The sequence below is a fragment of the Macrobrachium nipponense genome, chromosome 22, assembly GCF_015104395.2.
Source record: "Macrobrachium nipponense isolate FS-2020 chromosome 22, ASM1510439v2, whole genome shotgun sequence".
In the NCBI taxonomy this organism is placed as follows: domain Eukaryota; kingdom Metazoa; phylum Arthropoda; class Malacostraca; order Decapoda; family Palaemonidae; genus Macrobrachium; species Macrobrachium nipponense.
Window position 1 is genome coordinate 46,653,277 of NC_087213.1, and position 27,080 is coordinate 46,680,356.

Consider the following 27,080-nt stretch of genomic DNA (forward strand, 5'->3'; position numbering starts at 1 on the left):
CGGCCACCAATCTGGTGGGCCGATGTTAGATTCTCAGCTCGGCCAACGCGGAATCAGAGGAATTTATTTCTGGTGATAGAAATTCATTTCTTGATATAATGTGGTTCAGATCCCACAATAAGCTGTAGGTCCCATTGCTAGGTGACCAATTGGTTCTTAGCCACGTAAAAATATCTAATCCTTCCGGCCAGCCCTAGGAGAGCTGTTAATCAGCTCAGTGGTCTGGTAAAACTAAGATGTACTTAACTTGACTGTAATTTAACCACATAGTCAAATTTCACACTCTTAAGGTTGACCAGGCATAGTGAAAGCAAACATGTATAGCTTGTGAAACTTTATTCCCTACACTGGCATTTTCAACATCCTTTCAAATATGCAAAATTTTCCATAAAGGTCTCCAGTTGTAGAAAAAGCAATTCAACATTTTCAAGACTGATAAATGGCTTGCTTAACCTTGGACAAAATTTCTGGCAAGCGATTAGCATCTAGCAGCAACACTCTTCTGAAGGGCGTATACTGTGGATCATCTTCATCCCAGTCATCAGACACTGCCTTATCCCCTTTCACTATGTAATCAAAACTAGCCAAAGATTCCTGGAAATAGAAAATCCAAGTTTAAGTCCTACATAACTGACCTTTTAGAGAGAATTGTATCATACAATAGTAGGACATGCATGCTTAATTAATTTAAATATTTACAAAAGAATAACTATGTTTCTGCAAACATGGATCTTAAATCGAATCCTATCAACCTCTCATGAATTTGCTGAATATTAAAATCCAAACAATGAGTAAATAATTGCTAAAGATGTCTAAATTATGCAATATATTAGTGAGTAAATTAATCCCTCTCTCAATACAAATGAATTCTGTGTTTAAGAGAATGTAATAATTATCCAGTAATTACATACCAGAAGAAAAAATACTGATAAATTGCATGAATTTTCCTACTTTTATACCATACTAGAAATCCTAAACATATGTTTATATAAAGAGGCTCAACCAGCTACAATTCTTCGTTCTGCTATAACTTGACTATGGTAATTTGATTTTACGACAGCAACAGCAATAGTGATAAAAATTCATGAATGCAGGCCATCCAAGCAGCAGCAGTGCTCCTCTTCTACAATCTGATGTGAAGTCATCAGTGAATACAGCCACTAGGCTCAATTGCTCTGTGGCCTTTTTTTTATACCCTCCTGTACCTATATTGTCTTTTTATGCATCCACCATGTCATCAAAACACCATCTGTCTCCAGCTACAGTTAAAAAGAAGGCAATTACTCTTGCAAGGAAATTCAAAGTACGTAATCATCAAGCATAAAGGCACAATGCCAGTAATGGCCATCACACAAAACTCTGACTTTTACAATCAACTATCTAGACTTTCTTAAATCAGTGATGCTGTGAAATTACTGGCATCAATAAAACCCATTGAGTCAGTTAATGAGATGGGGATTAGTATCTATGACATAGATGGAAGACCAGCTATAGCAAAGCATGCACCTTTGCCTACTAATGATCAAGGTTACATTAATGAAGGGCACCCATAAAGGTTGTCTACTTTTCTCTTTAATTACATTAGACAATAAATTGCAAGATATAAAACATTTCATTTTAAAAAAAGCTTCCTGTTAATGACTCTGCCCAACTGTAAACAAATATAATTTGTTCAAGGCAAGCTAGGCTAGGTCATGATATTCATTGAGTTAGTTTAAATGCATTTACAACTTTATATTTTAGCTTTCCAAAAGAATCTTTTTTTTTTTAATGTTTCAAAGGTCAATACTCATCTGCTATCATAATTATATGAATATTTGTCCTTTAAATATTGATTAAAATACAACAACGTTTGATGTCCTGAGACCAATAAATTTATTAGAAAATTAAGATAAATCTGCCATGAGCTCACAGAATGTTAGGAAAGCAGAAAGTCCATGTTTGCTTGTTTTTCTACTTGTTTCTTCTTAAGCAAGCTTATGAATCATGCAGAAATTATTATTCTAAGAGGAGAAAGGCTATAAGTAACATATTGCCAAGATTAATACTGAATCACTGGTGTTGGTTTATTGAGGAAATAATCAAAATAGCCAAATGGAACACTTTATCTACAGAAATCATAGGGACTAGCTAATGTAAGTAGCCTTCAAGAATGTTTGTGGCATACTCTTCATAATGATAATTATAGCGGTTCCTGGTAATTATTGTTAATACCACACCAATGAAAACATAACCTACTTTCAATCACGGGAATGCAATTTATAACCATTTGCCCATATAAAGTAAATTTGCCAATTGTAATTTTTTGCCTCTAAATCTCATACATAAAAACTCCAACTCAATAAGACATAACTTACTTCAGCTATGACTTCTTCCTCTGGATTGCTCCAGATCTCTGTTTCAACAGTTTTATTTTTCTTCTTCTTTTTCTTCTCATGTTTAAACACTTTGCAAATAAGAATGAGGTATGCAAATTCATAAGGCATCTTCTTAGTTTTGGCTTCTTCAAGTTCCTTCCTGTAATATAATTGATAAACAGATTTTGAATTAAACATATTAAAAATCATAAGATATACATACAAAATAATTACTAAATTACACTGTCAATTCTACAGCTAACATCAAAGCTATAAAGTGGACCCCCCCGTATTCGCGTTCTCCGGATTTGCGGACTCACACATTCACGGTATATTTCTAAGAGAAATATCCACAAATTCCTAGTTTTTTTAACCAATTTCATCATAAAATGCACTTTTAGTGATAAAATGATTAAAAAACCAAGTAAATAAATTTTCAGTAGGTTTTTCTTGAGTTTTAATTAACAAAATAGACTGTTTTCAACATTTTTATAGGGGTTCCTACTATTCGCGGGTTGTAACTATTCACGGTGGGGTCTGGTACGCATCCCACGCGAATACGGGGGAACCACTGTACTGTGTTAAAATATGATTTTAGCTAATCAAATTGGTAAAATTCCCAGTGCAGTGAAGTAACTCGACTAGCTTCAAGGCGCAGGATGATCATATCACAACCTCCCTGGTTTTCTTATCACAACTGAAACAGATAATATTAAGGGGGCCGGCCGGCTAATGCCCTTTTTTAAGGACAGGACTTCGATATTCATACCACTTAATAAGGTGACTTGGGACATCTCCAAACCGCATATGATTTTCGCCTCTGACCTTCGGTTTTGTGACGCCAGGGCGATTTATCCCGAAAATAACCATTTTTCAAATTCTATCTCCTCCCTTGATATTTAATATTAAGACCTGGGATTACTACCATATATAGACCTGATGTAGACCTCCAATCGAATGAAGAGTTTTTTTTCTAAAAGTCATTTTTTTGCTAGATATGAATTTTTCAATATGGTAAAAAAATAAACCCTATAAATCAGGAGAAAAAAATTTATAAAAAAAAATACGAAACAAAAATTGGAAAAAAGGGCTCTATTTGATTGTTCTATAATGTCTTTCTGAGTTATATACCAAATTCCAATGTTATAGCTTTAAAACTAAGTGAGAAGATAGATTTTGAAGGTCAATAAGTATAGTTTTGAAATACGGGCATTCAAAGTTTTCCTTCGTATTTCTATAAAGACAATCTTAATAAATAATGATTATTATGAATGTATATTTCTTTTTTGTGTATTAATAAACCAAAACTATTTTGTTTATCATAATTTAATCATAAATGATGATCCCTTTGCTCATATATCGCAGCCTGGGGCACTGCTTGAGGCAAGATGGGGCACTCCTTCCTACGCAATTCTCTCTCTCCCCTTCACTAACTCGGCTTATTACACCGAATTTTCTTCTTCTGTATGTTAGCGAGATGTTTTCCTTGTATTTTCCTTTTTGGCATGATGAAATTCTTGCCCGAAACAAAGATAAACAAACGTAAAATGGAAGAGAATGTCAAGAGGTGAAACTCGAAGGCGTACTCTTTTTTTACAAAGACAATTTAATAAATCATGATTATTATGAATTTCATATTCCATTTTGGGTATTGAAAAACCAAAACTTAGTTATTTATCATAAATGAAGATCTCTTTGCTCAAAGATCGTAGCCTTGGGCATAGTGTGACGTGTGCTGTCAAGCAAGACGGGGGCGTTACTAAGCAACCCTCCCCTCTCTCTTCACTAACTACGCATATATTATGATATTCTGTAATAATACTTGAGCGATTTTTCTTCGTCTGTATGTTAGCGAGATGTTTTCCTTGTCTTTTCCTCATTGGCATGATGAAATTCTTGCCGAAACACATAAACATACATAAAAGCGGGCGAATGGCAGAGGTGAAATGGAACGTGTAGACTACTTGAAGTCTGTGATCGCACTAAATCAGGACTGGACTTGGTAGCTGAGCCTGAAGTCTCCTTCTCGACTCGGGGAATGTCTACAGATGCCATTTCTCCCAATTTCTTTGACAATAATTATCAAAATTTACGATAATAGAAGAAATATTGCATTTTCTTGTACGGATCAATGTTTTAGGCTTATTGAGTTACGATAACTAATTACCCTGTAACTACGAGAGTAAGAGGAATTTTGACGAAATATTTCGTATACGTATTCTCAATTGCCATATGAAGCTCCATGAATTTTTTCATGACTTTGCATTTTTCGCCCTATACCACCATATATAGGGGTTCCGGCCGGCCCCCTTAAAGCTGATCTTTCATGAAAATCATGAACTACTTCTATGCTAGTTTAGTACAGTCAATATATTTTAGTTTAGTACAATCTATATAGCTTAATCCTTTAACGCCGATTGGACGTATTAAACGTCGATATAAATTGTCTGTTGGGTGCCGATTGGACGTATGTTAAGTCAATATAACAAATTTTTTTTTTTAAATTCGCGGAAAAATAGTTATAGGCCTATTAGGCAAAAACTTTCGAATCACGCCTTGGGGGATGCTGGGAGCTCACAGATCAATACGTTGTTTTGTTTACAATCGTTACCCATGCGCCCAAGCACAAATTTCTTTCTTATTACACTAAAAAGTATCAGCGACACATCTCAGAAATTATTTTGTCACTTTGACATAATTTTGTACCATTTTATATTAACCGTTACATGGAGTATTATATATGAAAATGTGTGCAATTTTACGTAGAATAATTTAAAATGGTGCAAACATTACGACAATCGGACGCAAAAATTTATGATTTTTTCGGAAGAGTTACCGCGCGGACGTAAGGAAAAAGTTTTTTTCATAAATTCACCATAAATCGAAATATTGTGCTAGAGACTTCCAATTTGTTGCAAAATGAAGGGAAATGATTGAATATTACTAGAATATAAGAGTTTTAGCTTACAATTGCGTTTTTCGACCATTTCGGTAGAGTCAAAGTTGACCGAAGGTTGAAATTTTGGCTCTTATCGATATTTATATGAAAATATTTCAAAACTGATAAAAGCTACAACCATGAGTGTTTTATTGTTTACAACAATACAACTAAAAACAACCCATGGTTGTAGCTTTTTTCAGTTTTGAAATATTTTCATATAAATAACGATGTGCCAAAATATCAACCTTCGGTCAACTTTGACTCGACCGAAATGGTAAAAAAAACGCAATTGTAAGCTAAAAATCTTACATTTTAGTAATATTCAATCATTTACCTTTACTTTGCAACAAATTGGAAGTCTCACGCACAATATTTCGATTTATGGTGAATTTATAAAAACAAATATAATTTCCTTACGTCCGTGCGGTAACTCCTCCGAAAAAATCATAAATTTATTTGTCTGATTGTCGTAATGTTTGTACCATTTTAAATTAGCCGTTACATAAAGTTTTATATATGAAAATGTGCGCAATTTCATGTAGAATACAACAATAAACAACCCATGGTTGTAGCTTTTATCAGTGTTGAAATATTTCCATATAAATAACGATAAGTGCCAAATTTCAACCTTTGGTCAACTTTGACTCGACCGAAATGGTAGAAAAACACAATTGTAAGCTAAAACTATTACATTCTAGTAATATTCAATCATTTACCTTTATTTTGCAACAAATTGGAAGTCTCTAGCACAATATTTCGATTTATGGTGAATTTATGAAATAAAGTTTTTCCTTACGTCCACGTGGTAACTCTTCCGAAAAAATCATAAATTTTTTCATCCGATTGTCGTAGTGTTTGCACCATTTTAAATTAGCCGTTACATAAAGTTTTATGTATGAAAATGTGTGCAATTTCATGTAGAATACAACAAAAAACAACCTAAGGTTGTAGCTTTTATCAGTTTTGAAATATTTTCATATAAATAACGATAAATAGAAAAAATTCGTCCTTCAGTCAACTTTAACTCAACCAAAATGGTTGAAAACTGCAATTTTAAGCTACAACACTTACATTCTAGTAATATTCAATCAATTACCTTCATTTTGCAACAAACAGGAAGTCTCAAGCATAATATTTCGATTTATGGTGAATTTTTGAAAACAGCTTTTTTTTTACGTCCGCGCATTACGAATTCATGCATCATTTTGTGATAATATACCAAATTGGTCACAATTTGGTGTACAATACAACGAAAAAAAATTAACTCGTTAGCTTTAACCGTTTTGCTCACAGTGCGATTTGTATACAATTATATATGAAAAATTTTTTCGCGCTGTCATATATCCCAATATTTTTATATAATAATGATATTTTTTTTTCATTTCTGATAGTTGCATACTAAACTTCAGGCAATGACAAAAAAGGAGCCAAAAATGAACTCTTAATCTTGAAAACTAAGCGTACTGTGATTTTTTGGAGAAAAAACAAAATTTTCCGCTTCGGCGCTCACCCACAAACGCCGCCAGCATACGGGAGACGATTTTTAAAATACCGCTTCGGCGTTTAAGGGTTAATGTCTATGGACACGAATGATGTTATGAAAAGTCCAACTATGACTACAAAGTTCATATGTAAAATTTCATAAAGAAGCTTTATGGAGAATATTATAGATCAGACAGCAGGATAGAGTGAGAAATGATACCACTGGGGAAATTACAAATGTTCCTTATGTTAATGAAATAATGAAGGGGAGGCAGAGAAGGCTTTTATGTCCTTTGCATTGCCCAATTGAAAAGTATGTGATGGTGTAAACTAGAATCCTCTGGGCACAAAATGAGTAGGAAAACCAAGTCCTACTTGGATAACAATTATGAGATAGGAGACTGAAGATGAATGAAAGTGAAATTGAAAAACATGAATGGCAAAATTTCACTACGGCCTATGAGTTGCATTCCACTGGAGATGATTATCACTACTGAAACAGACATCTATCAAGAATTACTTTATATCTCTCATAAAGCATGACGTATAAGACCACTCTGGTCCCAATTACTCTAATATTAAGGAGATTGCATCTGTAATCACGAATGGAAGGGGTTCCATTCCAGACTGAGCTGTGATAACCAAAAATCGTCGTTAACCAGAACATCACAATAATTACTATAGTAATGCGTAAATTGCATTTACAATGGCATAAGTGAAGATCTGTGACAATAAACTGCTTATTGACTTGATAAACCACTTATCAGTCCCAAAAATCGCTTAGTGACACTGATAAATTGTCTACTGATGCCAATAAACCACTTACCAGTGCCAAAAATCTGGTTAATGACGGCATTAACCCAAGCGTCGTAAAACTGAAAAACCATTAACCGATGCCACCAACTTGTTGTAAGTAATGATTCTTATAAAACAATTTGATTTCTTTAAATATAAAAATCATTTACACTACCTCTCTCTGGGATTCTTCATGAAGTTATAAACTTCATTACTGAACCTAATAATGAGTCAGTGACTATCTAACTGACAGGAACTTGCATGTGCCTCCACAAACTCTGAGTCCAGATAAGATCCTTACTTTCTCTTGCAGTCTTGATTAGGCTGTGAAAAGCTGGGTTGAAAACAGAAACATACTTATAAATAATGGGATTGTAAGTAAAAAAAAAAAATTGTTCTAAAAGTGCACAACTGAGGCTTTAACTCTTAATGAACGGATACCCTCACATGAGAAGCGATAACAGGTTTTGAGAGGTGGACGGATTCACTCATGGTTTGTTTGTTGTCTGTTTGTATGGTGCTTTTATGTTGCATGGAACCAGTGGTTATTCAGCAACGGGACCAACAGCTTTACGTGACTTGCGAACCACGTCGAGAGTGAACTTCTATCACCAGAAATACACATCTCTCACTCCTCGATGGAATGGCCAAGAATCAAACCCGCGACCATCAAGGTAGGACACAAACACCATACCAACCATGCCACTGAGGCGCTTATTTCACTCAAGGTGAGCATCAATATTATGCACCACCAATTTGGGAAATTGGGCATGAAAGGAGTTCCATTACTTCTATAGCCCAAAATCACTTAATGGCAAATTTAGACTGGCTCAGATCAATCAATGAAGTAGGCAGTTCGTGAGTTAGCTGTGATCTTCACTTCAAGGCAGTATGTTGTATTTCTCTTCCTCCCATGACATCTTTTTATCTATTTACTCATAAATATACCCCGGGGTTGCTGTTTGTTTTAGTTTCCATTGATTTTTTTTCTTAAATTGGCCGACCTCAAAGTTTCCCTGGCCTAGGGTGCTGCATGATTTTTTTTAACCCAGCTCTTAGGGGTTAAGGGTTTGTGATTCACACAGAACTTGACATGCAACCCTAATTGCAAAGTTAAAAATCTGTGCAAGCAATAAAATACAAGTATGTAATTGTAAGAGAGAAGACTGTATAGGATAAATGTAAACGAGCTGCTTTCAAATTCAATAACACTCCACTCAAAACTTACAAACAAGTGAAATTGGTATCCTGTTCAGTATCACGCTCTCTGAGAAGGGTTCCTATTACAATAATATACCCATGATCCATTTGTCATCCTCATTGTTCATAGGATGCATGGTAGTGGTCCAGTATCAGGAATGAAGCAATGTACTACATCATTCTGTCTGTTGTTTCTGCTAGGCACTTGACCACAGCCACATTGCATGTCCAAGGCTGTGACTACAATTTTCATGGACATCTCTATCGCCTTGCTATTCACAGGGCACATGGTTGCAGTCCGGGCCTAGGAAAAAAGCAATACCTGTCCTTTTTTTATTTAATCTGCCATTTACATAACTCAAGCCAAGCTAGGCTAAGAACATGATCACATCCACCTCTTCTGCTACATCCGCAACAATTTCCTATAACCAACGGCGGCAAGGAGAACTCTGACTAGAGCTAAAATTTTCTAACACACTTGGTGGAGAACAGGTAAAATGATATTGTTAAGATACAATAAAGTTTTGTACATACTTACCTGGCAGATATATACTTAGCTATAAACTCGGTCGTCCCGACAGAATTTCAAAACTCGCGGCACACGTGACAGGTAGGTCAGGTGATCCACCATTCCCGCTGCTGGGTGGCGGGGTCTGGAACTATTCCCGTTTTCTAAGCCATAATTTCTCTTCCACCTGTCTCCTGAGGGGAGGATGGGTGGGCCATTAATCGTATATATCTGCCAGGTAAGTATGTACAAAACTTTATTGTATCTTAACAATATCATTTTTGTACAAGTAACTTACCCAGCAGATATATACTTAGCTGATTGGCACCCTTGGTGGCGGGCAAGAGACAGCTAAAAACAAAATAATACTTAAACTAAATACATTAAAAAACAGGGAAAAAACAACCTATGTTCTTGGATAACATAATCCATAGTTCCTACCTGATTGGGCTGAAGACTTCATGACTACTGTCGATGAGTCTGCCGGCCTCAAGAGTTTCAACGAGGAATGAACCTATGGTTGAATAACTCTTTGGATCGTGTCAATGGGGGCTAGCCCGCTTACGCGACAGAGCCTATACTGGATCGTACCAATGGGGGCTGACCCACTTACATGGTAGAGCCTTGACCTTTTGTCATATCAATGGAGACTCGCCCTCTTACATGACAGAGTTAAGGTTATTAAAAAATCACAAAGAGCACTGAAGCCAATCCCGATCACCTGACCATGTTAGTATTGTTATAATCTATGAATTGTAAGAGGGTTCCCTATTCCCTCTGACAATTAACCAATAAAAACAACCACCAATAAAAAGTAATTTAAGCACTAAACTAAATTAGGAAGGATTAGCCTCAGCCCCTTCTCCCAGCACTGAATTCGCCAAAACATACGCTCCCAGAGCAAAGCACTTTTCGTACAAAATTTTAACATCTCTTAGGTAATTCGAGGCGAACACAGAATTACATCTCCAAAATGTCGACTCTATAAGAGCCTGAAGAGACCATGTTTTGTGAAATGCCATAGACGTAGCTATGGCTCTCACTTCATGAGCTCTCACTCTGAGAACCTTGAGATGCTCTTCATCGCACTTAAGGTGAGCTTCCCTTATTACATCTTTTATGAAGTATGTAAGGGCGTTCTTAGAAATCGATCTTTTCGGATCTCTTACAGAGCACCAAAGACTTTCTTCTGTACCTTTCAGCAACTTCTTCTTCTCCAGGTAGAACTTGAGTGCCCTGACTGGACACAAAGTCCTTTCTAGTTCTCTCCCTGTTAATGAAGATAGTCCTTTTATCTCAAAGCTTCTTGGCCAAGGCTTTGAGGGATTTTCATTTTTTGCTAGAAAAAATGGTTTAAAGGAGCAAATCGCTGAATCCTTCTTAAACCCCACTTTACCTTCCAAAGCTTGCAACTCGCTAATTCTCTTGGCTGTTGCTAACGCAAAAAGGAATAATGACTTTCTCGTTAAGTCTCTAAACGAAGCTGCGTGAGACGGTACAAATTTTTCCGACATTAGGAACTTGAGGACCACATCCAAGTTCCAGCTAGGCTTCTTGACTACATGTTCTTTCGTGGTCTCAAAAGACCTTATAAGGTCATGAAGATCTTTATTACTCGTCAGATCTATTCCTCTATGTCGAAACACTGAGGCCAGCATACTTCTGTAACCCTTCACTGTTGAAACTGCCAGGTTACAGTCTTTTCTCAAATATAGGAGAAACTCTGCAATTTCAGTTACAGAGGTACTGGAAGAGGATATTTTCTTTCCCTTACACCATCTTCTAAACAACTCCCACTTTGACTGATATACTTTAGAGGTGGAGACTCTTCTGGCTCTTGCAATAGCCTTCGCCACTTCTCGTGAAAAGCCCCTTGCTCTGACAAGTCCTTCGACAGTCTGAAGGCGGTCAGACTTAGAGTGGGGAGGTTTTTGTGAAACCTGTCAAAGTGGGGTTGTTTGAGAAGATCGTTCCTTAGTGGAAGCGATCTTGGAAAATCTACTAACCACTCCAGCACCTCTGTGAACCAATCGAGAGCTGGCCAGAAGGGAGCGATGAGGGTCATTCTTGTTCCTTCCGAGCAAGCGAACTTCCTCAATACTTCCCCTACTATCTTGAAAGGAGGGAAGGCGTATGCGTCCAAGCCCGTCCAATCTAGCAGAAAGCTGTCTACTGCTACTGCTTGAGGATCCGAGATCGGGGAGCAATAGGTCTCTAATCTGTGATTCTTGTTGGTCGCGAACAGGTCTATATTGGGCCTTCCCCACAGATGCCAAAGTTGTTGGCAAATCTGAGGATTGAGAGTCCATTCCGTGGGTAGGACTTGTTCTTTTCTGCTTAACAGATCTGCCCGGACATTTTTCTCTCCCTGCACAAACCTTGTGAGGAGAGAGATCTTCCTTTCCTGAGCCCAAATCAGCAGATCCTTTGCTGATTCGTACAGTAAAAGGAATGCGTCCCCCCTTGTTTCTTTATATAAGCGAGGGCTGTTGTGTGTCCGAGTGAATCTGAATCCCCAGACCTGAGACTGTTCTTCGAATGAACTAAGCTAGATGAATGGCTGTTAGTTCTTTCTTGTTTATGTGCCAGGACACTTGTTCTCCTTCCCAAGTGCCTGACACTTCTTCCAAACCTAGGGTCGCTCCCCACCCTGAATCTGAGGCGTCTGCAAACAACGCTAGGCGAGGGTTCTGTAAGCGAAAGGAGATTCCCTTGCTTAGTTTCTGTAGATCTAACCACCAACGGATATTCTCCTTGATCCCTTTCGAGATTGGAAATGTATCTCCTAGATTGTTGGACTTCCAATCCCACTTCTCCTTCAGATAAAATTGAAGGGGTCGTAGGTGTAGTCTTCCTAAGGAAACGAACTGTTCCATCGAGGAGAGGGTCCCCAGTAAGCTCATCCATTCCCTCGCGGAACAATGTTCTTTCCTTAAGAAGACTGCCACCTTTTCTAAGCAGCGTTCTCTCCTTTCCTGCGAAGGATACGCTAGAAAATCCGAGAGAATCCATCTGAATCCCCAGAATAGACAATACTCTGCTGGGGAGTCAGCATGGATTTCTCTGCGATTTACTAAAAGTCCTAGGGACTTTGTCAAATTTAGAGTAACTAATAGGTCCTCCAGACATTTTTTCTCCGATTGGGCTCTTATTAGCCAATCGTCCAGATATAACGAGATCCTGATCCCTTCCAGATGTAGCCAATAAGCTACATTCTTCATGATGTCCGTGAAGACTTGGGCAGTCGAAAGTCCGAAGCACATCGCTCGGAACTGGAACACTTTCCCTTGGAACATGAACCTCAGATACTTCCTTGCTGCCGGATGAATTGGCACATGGAAATACGCATCCTGAAGGTCCAGGGAAACACCATCCAGTCCCCTGGACGAAGAGCAGATAGAACAGAGGAAGACGTCTCCATTGAAAATTTCTTCTTCAATACAAAGAAATTCAGGGCACTGACGTCTAGAACCGGTCTCCATCCCCCCGATGCTTTCGGTACCAGGAATAGCCGATTGTAGAATCCTGGAGACTGGAGATCTTGAACCAGTTCTACCGCTTCCTTGGAAATCATCTGTTCCACTGCTTGCAAAATAGCCAAGCTTTCGGACCGGATCCGAGTATCTTGCAGTCAACTCCCATTGGAGTTGTCGTCAAGGGAGGATTTTCCCTGAAGGGGATCAAGTATCCTTTTTTCAGGATAGAGAGGGACCAAGAGTCCGCTCCTTCTGCGCCCAGACTTTGGCAAAGTGGAGTAGTCTGGCGCCATACTTTCGTCTGGAGGACTCCCTGCTCATCTAGACTTCCCGAAGGACCTTCTAGATGGTCTACTCCTTCTATCTGGTCTGCGACCTCTAAGAGGGGCTCTAGAAGAGGAGGCACCTCGAAAGGGCTGTACAAAAGAGGGTCTCTCTTTTTTCTCTATAGGCACTGCTGGCCTAAAGTTCTTGGCTGAGTGCGTGAGGAGATCCTGAGTTGCCTTCTCCAGAGATTTAGAAACCTCTCTAACAGGTCTCCTGTGGAAATAGGTGCGGGGATAACGGTGCAAAAAGAAGAGATGTCCTTTGCAAAGGTGATACTGCTCTTGCTAGAAAAGAGCTAAAGACCGATCTCTTCTTTAAGACTCCCGTTCCAAAAAGAGAGGCAACTTCTACGGAACCGTCCATGACCGCTCTGTCCAGGCAAGCCAGGACGCTCGAAAGTTCCTCCATGGAAACAAAGTCAGTGTCCTGAGCTCTCTTAGCTAACGCTCCCAAAGCCCAGTCCATAAAATTGAAGACTTCTATGGGTTTAAAGAGGCCCTTTAGAAGGTGGTCTAGCTCACACATGCCCCAAGTTGCCTTAGCAGACAGCAAAGACTTCCTCCTAGAAGAGTCCACTAAGGAAGCAAAATCCCCGCATCTGCGGAAGAAGGAAGGCCTAACCCCAATATGGTTCTTTGGTCTCGTACCACCTTCCTGGTTTGCCTGTTAACTTGGAAGGAGGGCAGGAAAAAAACTGTCTTGCCCGCTTCCCTTCTGGAAGTCAACCACTCTGAAAAAGTCTTTAATGCCTTTTTCATACAAAGAGCGGGGCGCATCTTGACGAAGGAAGACGACTTGAGAGCTTTTGTGCTAGACATCAACGATCCTGGTGAAGGAGGGTCAGCAGGATGAAGGGAGTCTCCAAACTCCTTTAGCAGCAAAAGAGAAAGTCTCTTGTAGTCAGAAACTGCTACATCTACTGCTCGTCGTCTTCCGATACCTGGTCCAACTGATCCACAGAAGGAGACCATTTGGGAGTGATCTGGCTCTTCCCGGGAGAAGAACTCCCTTCCCGAGAAGGGGAGCGCTGAACATTAGCACTTCTATGCGAAGAGTGAGGCTCCTGCCTGTCGGAAACACTCTTGCGCCTACTAGACTCTTGTTGTCTAGGTTCGCCAGGTTCGTGGCGCTTGCTAGGCTCCTGGCGCCCTGATTCAGGGCGCTTGAAAAGATCCCCGCGTCCTGATTCATGACGCTTAACAGGCTCTTGGCGCCCTAACTCTTGACGCCTAACGTACTCCTGGCGTCCTGCCTCCTGGCGCCCTAACTCCTGGCGCCCTGACTCCTGGCGCCCTGACTCATGGCGTCCTGACTCATGGCGTCCTGGCTCATGGCGTCCTGGCTCATGGCGTCCTGATTCCTGCCTTCTAGCAGAATCCTGACGTCCTGAATCCTGTGGTCTGAGAGGCTCTTGACGCCCTTTCTTGCGTCTTGCTGCCTCTTTGCGCCTGTCTGGCTCCTGGTCCTGCAGACCCAAAGGATCCTGATACTTAAATCGGTTTTCCGGTTCCTTAAACCTAAACCGATCGAGACTTCTGCTCGATTCGCGGCGTCTCAGAGGGCGCTTCGGGGAAGACAGCCTATAGGGCGAAAGAACTCTTCTCTCAGGAGAACAACTCCTATCAGACGAGTCTCTCGACGAAGGCGATAAACGTCCTGGAGATTGTGAGGGTTCTCTCCTATACGAAGAGGGGCGCTTAGCGGAACTCTTAACAGGGAGCGAAACATCTTTCCTCCTTGTCGAGTCCTTAGCAAAGGAGCCTACTAGAGAAGCTAAACTGCTCTTGCAGATTAAACAAAACTTCTTCGTAGGATCCTGAAGAGAAGGCTCCTCTTGTTTAGTCTTCTTAGGTCCCGAAGGCCAATCCTCAGGAAAACGCTCTGGGCTGGAATCAGCCGCGTCTCCTTTAGGCGCCTTCCAGGCTCTCTTCAAAGGGCGCGAAAGAGAGGCCGAACTCCATCCTCGTTTAGGAGAGGAAGAGTCTGAGGCCGAAAAACACTCCCTTAGGACGCCTTTTCTGCGGCAATCCGAGGCAGCCTGGACTTTACAACAGGATCTGCCGAAGGGACGCCTGACCGTTGGGGATGTTCTGCATCCTCCCTGCGGCTTTCGACATTCCTCCTCCCCTGGTCCTGGGAGTTTGGAAGCGGTCTAGGCCTAGGAGCAATGAGGAACCGGTCAGACGCCCCCTCCACTGCACTGGGGACACTGCACAAGTCACTATCACCACTCTTACCTTGGTTTAGAGCTCGTAGCTGAGCTTGAAGTTTCTTAATTGAAGCTTTAACATTTTCCCTCTCTGACGAAGAATCTTTGGATTCAGAACAGGGAGAAGCAGCTGAGGCTAAGGGAAAATTGTTAGTAGGAGAGTTAACTTCTTGTTCTAAAGAGCAAGATCTACTAGATGACCTAGCTGAAGCCTTTCTCACTCTATCTCTCTCAAGCTTCCTAACATATGATGATAAGTCTTTCCATTCAAGCTCCGTAAGGTCTCTGCATTCAAACACAGGTGTTATTAAAAGAACATTCATTCTCCCTGCATTTAGCGCAAATACTATGAGGATCTAATGCCGATTTAGGCAGCCTAACCTTACAACCTTCCCTACTGCAAACTCTAAACATAGGTGAAGCCTTAGAGTCAGACATCGTGAAAGAGTAGTCAAAACCAAAGTCGAAAAACAGTCCACAATAAGCGTATGCCAAGCCAGAGAAAAAACAGAATATGTCACCAAAAAACCAATCCAAATTCTCGGCAAACGAGTAGAAATCCAAGATGGAGGAACGAACAATAGGTGTTGTCCGTTCAACCGACAGAGAAATTATAGCTTAGAAAACGGGAATAGTTCCAGACCCCGCCACCCAGCGGCGGGAATGGTGGATCACCTGACCTACCTGTCGCGTGTGCCGCGAGTTTTGAAATTCTGTCAGGACGACCGAGTCTATAGCTAAGTATATATCTGCTGGGTAAGTTACTTGTACAAAACTAGAGTCTTTCGGGTTAACCAAGCAATCTTCTTATTTTGTTGGAATGCTGGCTCGCCTATTGCATGGATAGTATATAAGCTAACTTTAACAGTAAGATTCATCCCAAATAATATAACATGAGTATAATAAGGCTATGAAATACACTACCTTGAAATCTAGCTTTGTGAAATCATATGCTAGTCAGGATTACTACTCTATTTCGTAAAACAACACCTCATCGGTTACTAACATAAACTGAGACAGAACACAATGAATTATTGCAGGAAATGTCATTACTGAATTCCAGATATTATTCATTAATTATTATGTGGGTGTGATAAACGCTAATCATAAAGAACATTTGTTTCATAAATTACAATCATACCTGGGATTATTCAATAATCCTCAAGGAATAGAATACTAATTTACATGCTTGGAAAATATGTTTTATATAATAATACTAAAACTTAATCATGAAAACAGTTTACTTACAATAAACTTTCAAAAACTGGCAATGCAAATTGTGGTGGCAGATTAACAACTCTCTCTGAGATCAGAAGGCCCACATGTTTACTTTCATTGCCTAACAATTCACGCAACTGTTGGCTGGTCGAATCATTGGCATACTCTGAACACTTCTCTACTAATGTCGTTCGAAAACCTGCAATACACTTCTCATCCTGCAGAAAATTAATAATTTTAGTAATTCATAATAAAAAAAGTTTTCTAGTGATCAAGAATGAAATTAACAAGATTTAAAATTTAGTTACTACTTGAGTAAACTAATGGTATTATTTAGTGTGAATTATCGGTAACCTTACAGCATCGTATACTACGTGAGAAAGCCTGTCTCAATAGGTAATTCTTCTGAAAGGTCTGCAGGCATGCCTCCACATCAAGGCTTATTTTTTTCATATAACTCATCTTCCTGTTAAGGTTGTACAAATGGTGACAAATAACTGCTATAACAAAGATGTGGTCAACGGGGGAAATTTTCCATTCTGTTACTTACTCTTTTGACCTTGGTCAATAGACCATAGGTGTATATGTATTAACAGGATTAGGTGGGAAGGTGGTGTTTCAAATTACAAAAGGGGTTAGTATGTATGCAGTCATGACTAAAAGCATGGCAGTGCTGGTTTTGGTTCCTGTTCTCTGCAGACTGGCGATTTTCTTGCCTGATGATCTCCACAACTGGAAGTTGTTGGCTAACACTTAGATGTGGCAAAAATACTACTAGAGAAATTTGATATGTGGTATAAATTTAAATTCAACCTAGGATATAAGGATTTGACTTTCTTTTTCCTTAAGAACAGCCACAGTGCTGTATCATAAAAAAAGAATAATAAGGATTTCACAGTGACAGATGGAGAAGCTAAGACGAACACCACCAGCACTTAGAATATTCTGTTCTTACCTGAAATTTATTGTTATTAAAAAAAAACCTGGATGTACATCTTTTATCTTTTTCTAAGAATCAAAGACTATATCTTCATAAATTTACCTTTCTTGGGTCATCAAGAAATAAAATTATACAGTAAAGCCCCTGACATCAATGATAATCCATTCCAAAAGAGGCGTTGAAATTTTATTTTTTTGGGATCTGAACCAATACTTTCCATAAGAAATAACTGAAAACGGATTAAGTCCATTCCAGACCACCCATTACTACCATAACCTTGCCTTATTATGCAAAACAGTACACAAATTACAATTAAACAAGTTCAGAGTTAAATAAATATCATATTAGATGTATATTTATTTTTAAATTAGTATACTGTATCAAAAAAATGGCCTACATCCAAATGCAGCCGTATTACCAATGGTTGACCGGGCACCATAGGCTAGCTACTACTAAATAAAATGCAGACTAATGAGTAGGCACAAAACTTGTTTCTAACATAATAAAACATTGTAAAAAAAGCCCATGACAGTAAACCCAGTACAGTAATAAAATATTAACATTAAGCCAAATTATGTTTATTATAACTTATGAAAATTTGCCTACATAATGTCAGCAGTTTGTGGCATGAGCGGATGTAAACAAACATGTGTATGTAAGTATGTATAAATACTGTATGTACAAGCACTTTAAAATATCTTTCAATAAATGTTAAGATACTAAAACTTTCTTCATATACCCTTGTAAAATGGGGATGAGTCTTCTACTGTGGCAAATTACTAACCTCTTCTTCACCAGGAAGCTTAACACAGCTTAAAGATTGCGTTCGTTACCAAACCGAACACGTACTAAAATGACAAATTTTCTAAGCTAATTTGTATTTTTCATAGCTACAAACCTGAGGTCTTAACAATAGGATCATTTCTAGTGCCTAGCTGGACCCGGTAAAAAAAAAAGATGAAAACAAGGAATCTTGTGATATCTGGCAACGCATGCGTAGATTGGGTAAAGAGTGGTCAAGGGCCACTCGCCTGCGCCACTGCGTCAGTCTTTCCCAACTCAGGATGTCTTAACACACAGAGGGGTGGCTAGAGGCGGGCAGTATAATGTTGAGACCTAAGGTTTGTAGCTATTAAAAATACAAATTGATTTAGATAATTTGTCATTTGTTCATACGCGAACAAACCTTCGGTCTTAACAATAGGATAGACTCATACTTGGAGGGAGGTACAAGACATTCTAAACCGGCTGGGGGCCTACCCACCAGTCCAGCTTCCAGAAGAAATGACTTCTGGAGAGGGACTGAAGCCCATTGAGAAGTTAGATAAATTGATATCTAACCACTCAGACCCTGAGTGACGTACGATATATGGGAGAACCATTGTATAGGGAAACAAAGAGAAACTTTCACTGTCTAATAGCAAATCAATACACCAAGGTTTGTACTACTCCCAACTTCTTGCGAAGGAGTGGAACATATGCTACCGAATAGAAGGTTTGACATTTGTATATTAGGCGACCTCACTATAAGTATGACTGCCTTACTCACCTGCATCAGACCAGTCCAGCGAATGACGTGTCTATTCCTTAACCCGCCCAAAGGAAGAAGGAAAGGTACAAGAGAAAGGAGACCAGCCAACTCATTCTCTCATCCACACAATCATCTTAGGTAAGATACAATAGTGCCCTGTTAAGGGCAACTATGAGTTACACAACCTGTTGGGCAGCCACCACAGGACCCAGGGAATACGTGTCCGCAGATCTGTGGGCAACATCCTTAAGATTGAAAGAGGTGAATGTGGACTGGCGTAACAAGTACCAGCGCTCAGCACTCTATGTACAGCCAAGTTATTTTTGAAACCTTGAGAGGGATCAATACCCTAACGTCATGCGCTCTAGCCTGCACAGACGTAGTTGTGGAATCATCAAGAGTCAAGTATGCCTGTCTGATGGCTTCCCTTATCCAAAAAAAAGCTCTTGAGCATCACCACCCACAAAGTCATTCAGTGATGAAATGGAAAACGAAGTGAACCTGTCATCGTGCACGGAGGGATTTTGGGTCTTGGCAACGAATTCCAGGACAAATTCAAAGGACATCGACCCCAACCCCTGGTGCGCTTCACCTCATAGCTCAGACTGTGGAGCTCTCCTACTCTCTTGGAAGATGCCAAGGCCAGAAGGAAAACTGTCTTGAGCGTCAAACTCCTCTCAGATGAGCGACGCAAGGGCTCATATGGACTCTTAGTGAAGCTCTTGAGAACCAAGGAAACATCCCACGTCAGAGGCTTGAGCTCTCTCTCTAGGAGAACTCAACTGCTCGAACCCCTTAACTAGCAAGGAAAGTTCCCAGGAAGAGGAGATGTCGATACCTTTAAGGCATAACACCAAACTCAGGGGCCGCCCTGTAGCCTCTAATGGCAGAAACGGACAAACGTTTCTCGTTTCTGAGGAATGTTAAAAAGTCTGCTATTTGGTGAATAGAGGTTGCAAGTGGAGAAAAACCCCGTTTATGACAACAATCACAATACATCGCCCATTTGCCTTTGTAAACCGCAGAGATCGACTTTCTGAGACTGCTGGACATATGCCCTGCTGTTCTCTGAGAAAAGCCTCTCGCTCAGAGAAGATACTTGATAGCCTCCAACCGTGAAGAGACGGGGATTCTACTGACTGGTGGAACCTTTCCGCATGGGGCTGGCACAGGAGATGTCACCAAGGGGGAATTCTCCCTCGGAACCTCTGACAACAATGACAAAAGATCTGGGAACCATTCCGCCTGAGGCCACAGAGGGGCTACCAAAGTCATCCTGAGACCCTGTGAGCTCATAAGGCTGTTCAGAACTTGATGGATCAAACAAAACGGAGGGAAGGCATACACCTCCAGGTTGTCCCAGGGATGTTGGAATGCGTCCTCTGCCAATGCTAAAGGATCTGGGACCACTGAACAGAATATCTCCAGCTTCCTGCTGAAGTGAGTCGCAAAAAGGTCCAGCATGGGCCTCCCCCAAACCTGGAAAAGCTTGTCTGCTACCACTTGATGAAGGGACCACTCTGTGCCTAGGATCTGATCCCAACGACTGAGTTTGTCTGCGACCACATTCCGTTTGCCTGGGATATATCTGGCTGAGAGCTCTACCGAATTGCTGACCGCCCACTGGTGAACCTCGACGGTCAAAGCGTGAAGGTGACGAGAAACTAGGCCTCCCTGTTTTTCACATAGGCTACCACCGTGGTGTAGTCCGACATGAGAACGACAGAATGACCTTCTACTACCTTCTCTTGAAACCCTTCAGACCCAGGAAGGCTGCCTTCAACTCCAAGACGTTGATATGTTGCTACTTGTCCCCCAAACTCCAACCGCCTGAAGCGATGAGGCAGCATAAATGAGGCCCCCAACCTGCGAGGGAGGCGTCTGAGAACAGAAGGAAGTCTGGTGGAAGAGAACGCAGAGGGACACCCTTCAAAAGATTCTGGTCATCCAACCACCAACGAAAGTCTTCTCTCACTTCCAAAGACAGAGGAACCATTAAAAGGGGCGAGTCCCCCGCTGGAGACCAGAATCCTCCCATCTCCATTGTAGAGACCAAAGATGAAGAACACTCCCAGAAGAACCTGCCAGTGATGAGCTGACTGATGTGGCTCCGACAAGGAGTCGCGTGCCACCACCCGCAACTTCTCCAATCTCTGAGCCGACAGGAAAACTTTTGCCACTGTCATATCGATGACCATGTCCAGGTAGAGAATCCTTTGACTGGGTACGAGGTTCGACTTTTCCTGGTTGACTACGATGACCAGTTCCAGACAGAATCAAAGTAGACAATCCCTGTCCTGCAGCAGTTTTTCCCTGGAATCTGCCAAGACCAACCAATCGTTGAGGTACCTCAGCAAACACATCCCCTGAGCATGGGCCCAACTTGACACAAGAGAGAAGGCCCTTGTGAACACTTGAGGGGCTGCCGAAGCACAAGGCTTTGAACTCGAAGACCTTGTCCCCAAGAGAGAAGCGAAGGAACTTCCTGGACTTTGGAAGAACAGGGATTTAGAAGTATGCGTTCCTCCTTAAGTCTATCGACAGCATGAAGTTGCCTTCCCTCATGGCTGCCAATACCGAACACAGATGAAGTGATTCAAGGTGGATAAGTCGATCACAGGTCTCCATCCTCCCGACGCCTTAGGCACCAAGATGTGACTGTAAAACCCAGAAGACGGACGCACCACTTCCTCTATCGCATCCTTGTCCAGCATCTTCTGCACTTCCTCCAAAAGAGCTAAGAACTTCAGAGAATCTGGAGGATATGCCTTCCTGAGCTGCAGCTTGTCCGACAGAGGAGGAGAGAAGTCGAATGGCAGTACCCCACCCAAAGGACATCTACCACCCACTTCTACGCCCCATAACTCTGCAACTTGGCCTAATGGCCCACCAGGCACCCCTCCACCTGTGGTGCAGGAGAGGGAGAGGTGCCTAACCTACCGACGGGCCCCTTTACCTCTGCCCCTTGGGCCCCTTCTTGGCTTAAAGGGACGAGAGCAAAAGGGGCGTTGATCCTCTGACCTAGGCTGAGTCGAACGGGAAGGCCCTGCCAAACTTGAATTCCTCGACGGCCTACCAGGCAACGATCACCTTGACTGCTGCTGGACAGAGGGAGGAGGAGGACCCGGACGTCTCCGAGGACGAGACTCCAACTTAGACACGGCCTGGTGCACCAGTCTGTCTTTGGTGTCAGCCCGGCACCAGTCTATCGCATTCTCGAGCTCTGTCCGAGGAAACAAAAACTGGGACTCCAACAGATCTCCATTCCTCAATGCCAGCAAGGACTCTGTGTCAACTGATCTCTCCATCCTAGACAAAGACGCGTCTCTTCTAATCAAAAGGTTAGCCCATAAATTAACACTGAGGTAAGCCACATATGAAAATGCCTTGCCTCTGGACTGCAACAGACTGGCAAGCGAGGATGCACTCACCAACCCTTCCGGGGACCTGTCAGAAGCTATCTTGGCAATGACCACAGACCAGAAGTCCAGCCAAGAAACCGTCTGCAACATGGAGGCTGCCGTATATTCCAATGCTGAGGCATCTTGCAAAGACAAGGACGGAGCCACCAACCTCACCTGCTCCAAAGTCAATCCTGGCTTCAGGCGAATGACGTCTGGGTTAAGATGGCGCGACATAAAAAATGCAGAGTTCGTAGTATAGTACTTCCTTTGTCTTGTGAGAGGCAGGGGTAGTAGCTTGGCAGAGCCCGTAGAGCGAAGCGAACCGTCCTGGTCTGAAACAAAGGCATTGACCTTATGCAAGACCAACTGGACGTGCCCCGACAAAGGAAGCTGAAGAGATGATTTGGGATCCTGTGTAGCTCCCACCAAGGCTTCCAAGCAAGGAGTGTAAAATGACCAAGCCTGAGTCCTACTTTCCAAATTGTTGAACCCATGAATGAGATCAACAACTTCCGAAAAGGAAGACAAAAACTCCTCCTCCTGCTCCGGCAATGGAGACCGACGACGAGAAGGATGCGTAAGCTCTTCTAAGGCACCTTCCCCATTAAAATTAATGGAAGGATCAGCAGCCAAACAGCCCGAAACACCAACTAACCTGTCTGGGCTGGGTCCATGCGTCAGCTCCCGAGACGAACCCACTATAATACTAGGTACATCACTGCGTACTCCTCCAACAGATGACTTATTAACATGTCCGTGAATGGTCACAGGCGTGGCAGACGTACGAACATGAGTTGGAGAGAAATCCCGAACACTCGAGATCGAAGGAGAATCCTCCAGAGTCGAACTCTTGGAAGCGCCAGTGAGAGGGGCAGGCAAACACTCCTGCTGCACCAACTCCGCGCTTACCACCTTCGATCTCTTGACAGGCGCCTTGAGATCCTTATGGCGACGAATAGGCCTTGGAGAAGAAGGAGCACTTGCATCATGTACACAGACAGGGGAGGTTGCAACACGCTCACGATGTGCATGGACGGGGGAGGTTGCAACACGCCCACGATTCGATGCAGAGGACGAAGCAGCCACTGCAGATTGCACAAGGGAAGATACACTAACACTCTCCGAAACACCAACACTTGAGAACACGTCCGCGTTGTTCCTCCCTCGTAGGCGAAGAAAGAGCAAAGTCCTTAGCCTTCCAACGCTTGATAGGCCGACGTGGTGTAGAGCGGGAAGAGGGAGAGGATCTCTTCGCAGGAGGCGGGGACGAAGCAACATGTTTCCTTCCAGTCCTCCCAACCGACAAGGCAGCCAACTTATCATCCAAAACAGAGTCCACCCTCTTTAAGCACTGCTTGGCATATAACCTCAGACTGATCTGCAAGAGAAGGCTCCGATGACATGGAAGGGAGAAGTAGCAAACTAGGCAGCAGGGATGACGTCACAGCTGAGAGAGGCAGTGCAGCGGAGACGACTGGGAGTGACGTCATCGATTCCTTGGTGTGAAGGGGAATCAGACGCCACTGGCGGAGGAATACACAACGATGGATCCCGTGACGTCATCAACAGGGCTGATGCCACGGCTTTCCTCCGACTCGAAGAAATGGCAGCAGACACTGGTGGAGCAATACAAGATGGCTGACCTTGGCTACCCACGAAGATGGGGCTGGGAGGAGGGGGGATGGCCTGGCCAGCCTGAGGAGGGGGATAGCGAGCCTCCACAAAGTGCGCTAGCAACCCCTCCAAGTATAGGGGACCCCCAAGCCCGAGTGTCTTCCAAATCGGCGCCATCTTGGATGCCTCCGACTCTGGAATAAATGAGAATGATGAAAAAGCCTCCTCCTTCCCGGGAATCAAATTAACTCCTAAAGAAAAAGGGGTGACATTACAAACATCAGCCTGGTGGCCTCCCAATACTTCCAGTGACAAATCAATGGAAGAAAAGTAAGGAGAGAGGAACATCGCTACCATGGAGGGGCGAATACTGCAGGAGACGAAGCATCAGGAAGAGGCGAAAAACCTTCCCATGAAGGAAGAGTCGAAACCCTCCGATGCTCTCTCTTGCTATAAAACGACTCCCACTGCTCTTTAGGCCATGCCCGGCATTACATGCAAGGATTCATTGTAGTGCAAAAATTAGAACGGCACATGCCACACGTGATGTGGGGATCAGTTGCCGCCGAAGCCAAAAGACGAGAACACACAAAACCTGGAATTCCAGGGCACACACACTGACGAGGCCGAGGAGGAGGAGAAGAGCCATAATATCAGCTAAACACACACACACACACTAAACACAATTTAAACGGGCAATGAACTGGGTAAAGGCCAAGAGGTTAACCACGACTCTCGCCCAGGTGGTTAAAGAAAAGACTGACACGGTGGCGTAGGTGAGTGGCCCTTGACCACTCTTCACCTGATCTACGCATGAGTTGCCAGATATCACAAGATCCCTTGCTTTCATCTGTTTTTTAACCGGATCCAGCTAGGCGCTAGAAATTATCCTATTGTTAAGACCGAAGGTTTGTTCATGTATGAACAACATTGCTTTCACTTGTGAAGAAATTCACAATCTCGTGAAGAGCAATCTGTGTCATAAAAATCCATAACTATATAATAAAATAGAATATTACCTTGTAAAATAAACAAAGATTTTCGAACACCGTTCAGTGTTTACATTAACACCATTGATGTTGAAAGCCTTTGTACATTTTTCATCCTTCACTATTAACTGTGGATTTTTATGATACATCGCTCTCACTACCAAACCTAAGAACGGTGCTCGAAAGTCTTTGTACAATTTTCATACTTTACTATTAATTGTCGATTTTTATGACATAACAATTTGTCGAAAATTGTATTTTTCCTAACTATACAAACCTGAGGTCCTTTACACATAGTCCCACCTCATGCCACCCCTCACTCTGTTTTCCTGGGCCTAAAGCAAAGTGAATCTTCACCTCCCAGTCGCGCGGTGCGCTGACTGTCGGACAAGCAGTTAACGACCGAACTCCTTTGTTCAAAGCTTACGACCGGTTCTAGCTGCCGCAAGTTACATTCCTATTGTAAAGGACCTCAGGTTTGTATAGTTAGGAAAAATACAATTTTCGACAAATTGTTATTTGTTCCGATACGAATACAAACCCTCGGTCCTTTACAATAGGAACTCACTTCTTGGTGGGTGGAATCTGAGTCTTATGAACAGACTGGTGTTCGTCCAACCTTGGTTCCCTCCCTGGTCGTAAGAGCAGAGGGAGGAATCCTAGCCTCTGCCCAATGATCGGGGTATGTACCGCAGGATCAATGGTCAGACCTCTGGACCCAAGTAATAAGAGGGAGGCAAGCATACCTCTTAAAACTAGCAAGCAAGAACTTGTTCCTATTGCAAGAGGCAATATGAAGTCGTGGGTTTGTCTCTTGTTGGCTTCCACTTCACCCCCTTGTTGGGGGGAAGTGGTGGATAATCGCTCCTATCCCTAATGAAAGGGATAGGATGGGGCTCGGTCGAGTAGCTTACCTGCATCGCCTCCTATTCCAGCGTAGTGACGACCGCGTCCCTCTGCCCACAGGTAGAGGGAGAGAAAAGGATGGGGAAGAGAAGGCCAGTCACACTCTCATTCACTCATCCATTCATGCAGTCACACAAGGATGCGATGCTGTTCTGTCCGCTCGGGTGCTGGGTAAGCTACACAACGTGTTGAGCAGCCACCACGGGTCCCAAGGAAAAAAGTGTCCAAGGACCTGTGGGCTATATCCGAAGGTAGAAGGAGGTGAAGGTGGTCTGGTTGGACCAGACCCCTGCATTTAGGACCTGCGCCACGGAGAAGTTCTTGCGGAACGCAAGGGAAGGACCAATAACTCTGACTTCGTGGGCTCTCGGATGAAGGGTATGGATGTCATCGCTACCATCAGCTTCGTACGCCATCCTGATCACCTCACGCAGCCAGAAAGAAAGTGTGTTCTTGGATACTTCTTTCTTGGTCACCCAAGTGCTAACGAAGAGGCGTCGACACTCAGGCCTGAGGTGTCGAGTTCTCTTCAGATAGCGCCGTAGCGCCCTTACAGGACAAAGCAGCATCTCATCCACATCGTTGTCAGTGAAGTCCATTAGGGAGGGGATTGTGAAAGACTCAAACCAGTTGTCAGGGACCGAAGGATTCTGAGTCTTCGCTACGAAGTTCTAGACGAAATCGAGCGTCACAGATCCCCATCCCCTGGAATGCTTGACGTCGAAGGAAAGACCATGCAGTTCCGCTACTCTCTTCGCCGATGCTAGGGCCAACAAGAAGAGGGTCTTGAGGGTCAGATCCCTGTCTGACGACTCTCGGAGTGGCTCGAAGGGACTTCGAGTTAAGACTCCTAAGGACGAGAGTCACGTCCCACCCCGGTGGCCTGAGTTCCCTGAGTGGGCAAGACCTCTCGAAGCTCCTCATAAGCAGGGAGATCTCGAACGAATTCGAGATATCCACTCCCCTCAGTTTCAGGACTAGGGCCAGGGCGGCTCTGTATCCTTTGACTGTGGGGACGGAGAGGAGCTTGTCTCGGCGAAGAAACATGAGGAAATCCACTACCTGCTGAAGAGTGGCTCTGAGAGGAGATACACCCCATCTATGACACCAATCACAGAAGACAGCCCACTTTCCCTGGTACACAGCTGCAGAGGACTGTCTGATGTAACCAGCCATCTCTGTT

The 27,080-nt window shown here is 42.6% G+C and overlaps 1 protein-coding gene across 1 annotated transcript in view; it reads right to left on the bottom strand.

The window, feature by feature from the left end:
* Positions 1–321: 321 nt before the first annotated feature.
* The window catches only part of LOC135198625 (protein BCCIP homolog), a 111,357-nt gene continuing 84,598 nt past the window's right edge, over positions 322–27,080 (bottom strand). The window contains exons 4-6 of the mRNA XM_064226382.1: positions 16,544–16,731; positions 2,358–2,517; positions 322–594 (exon numbers count right to left, since the gene is read on the bottom strand). Coding sequence (XP_064082452.1) covers positions 427–594; positions 2,358–2,517; positions 16,544–16,731 — 516 coding nt within the window. The 3' untranslated portion in view covers positions 322–426. The remainder of the gene's footprint in view (positions 595–2,357; positions 2,518–16,543; positions 16,732–27,080) is intronic.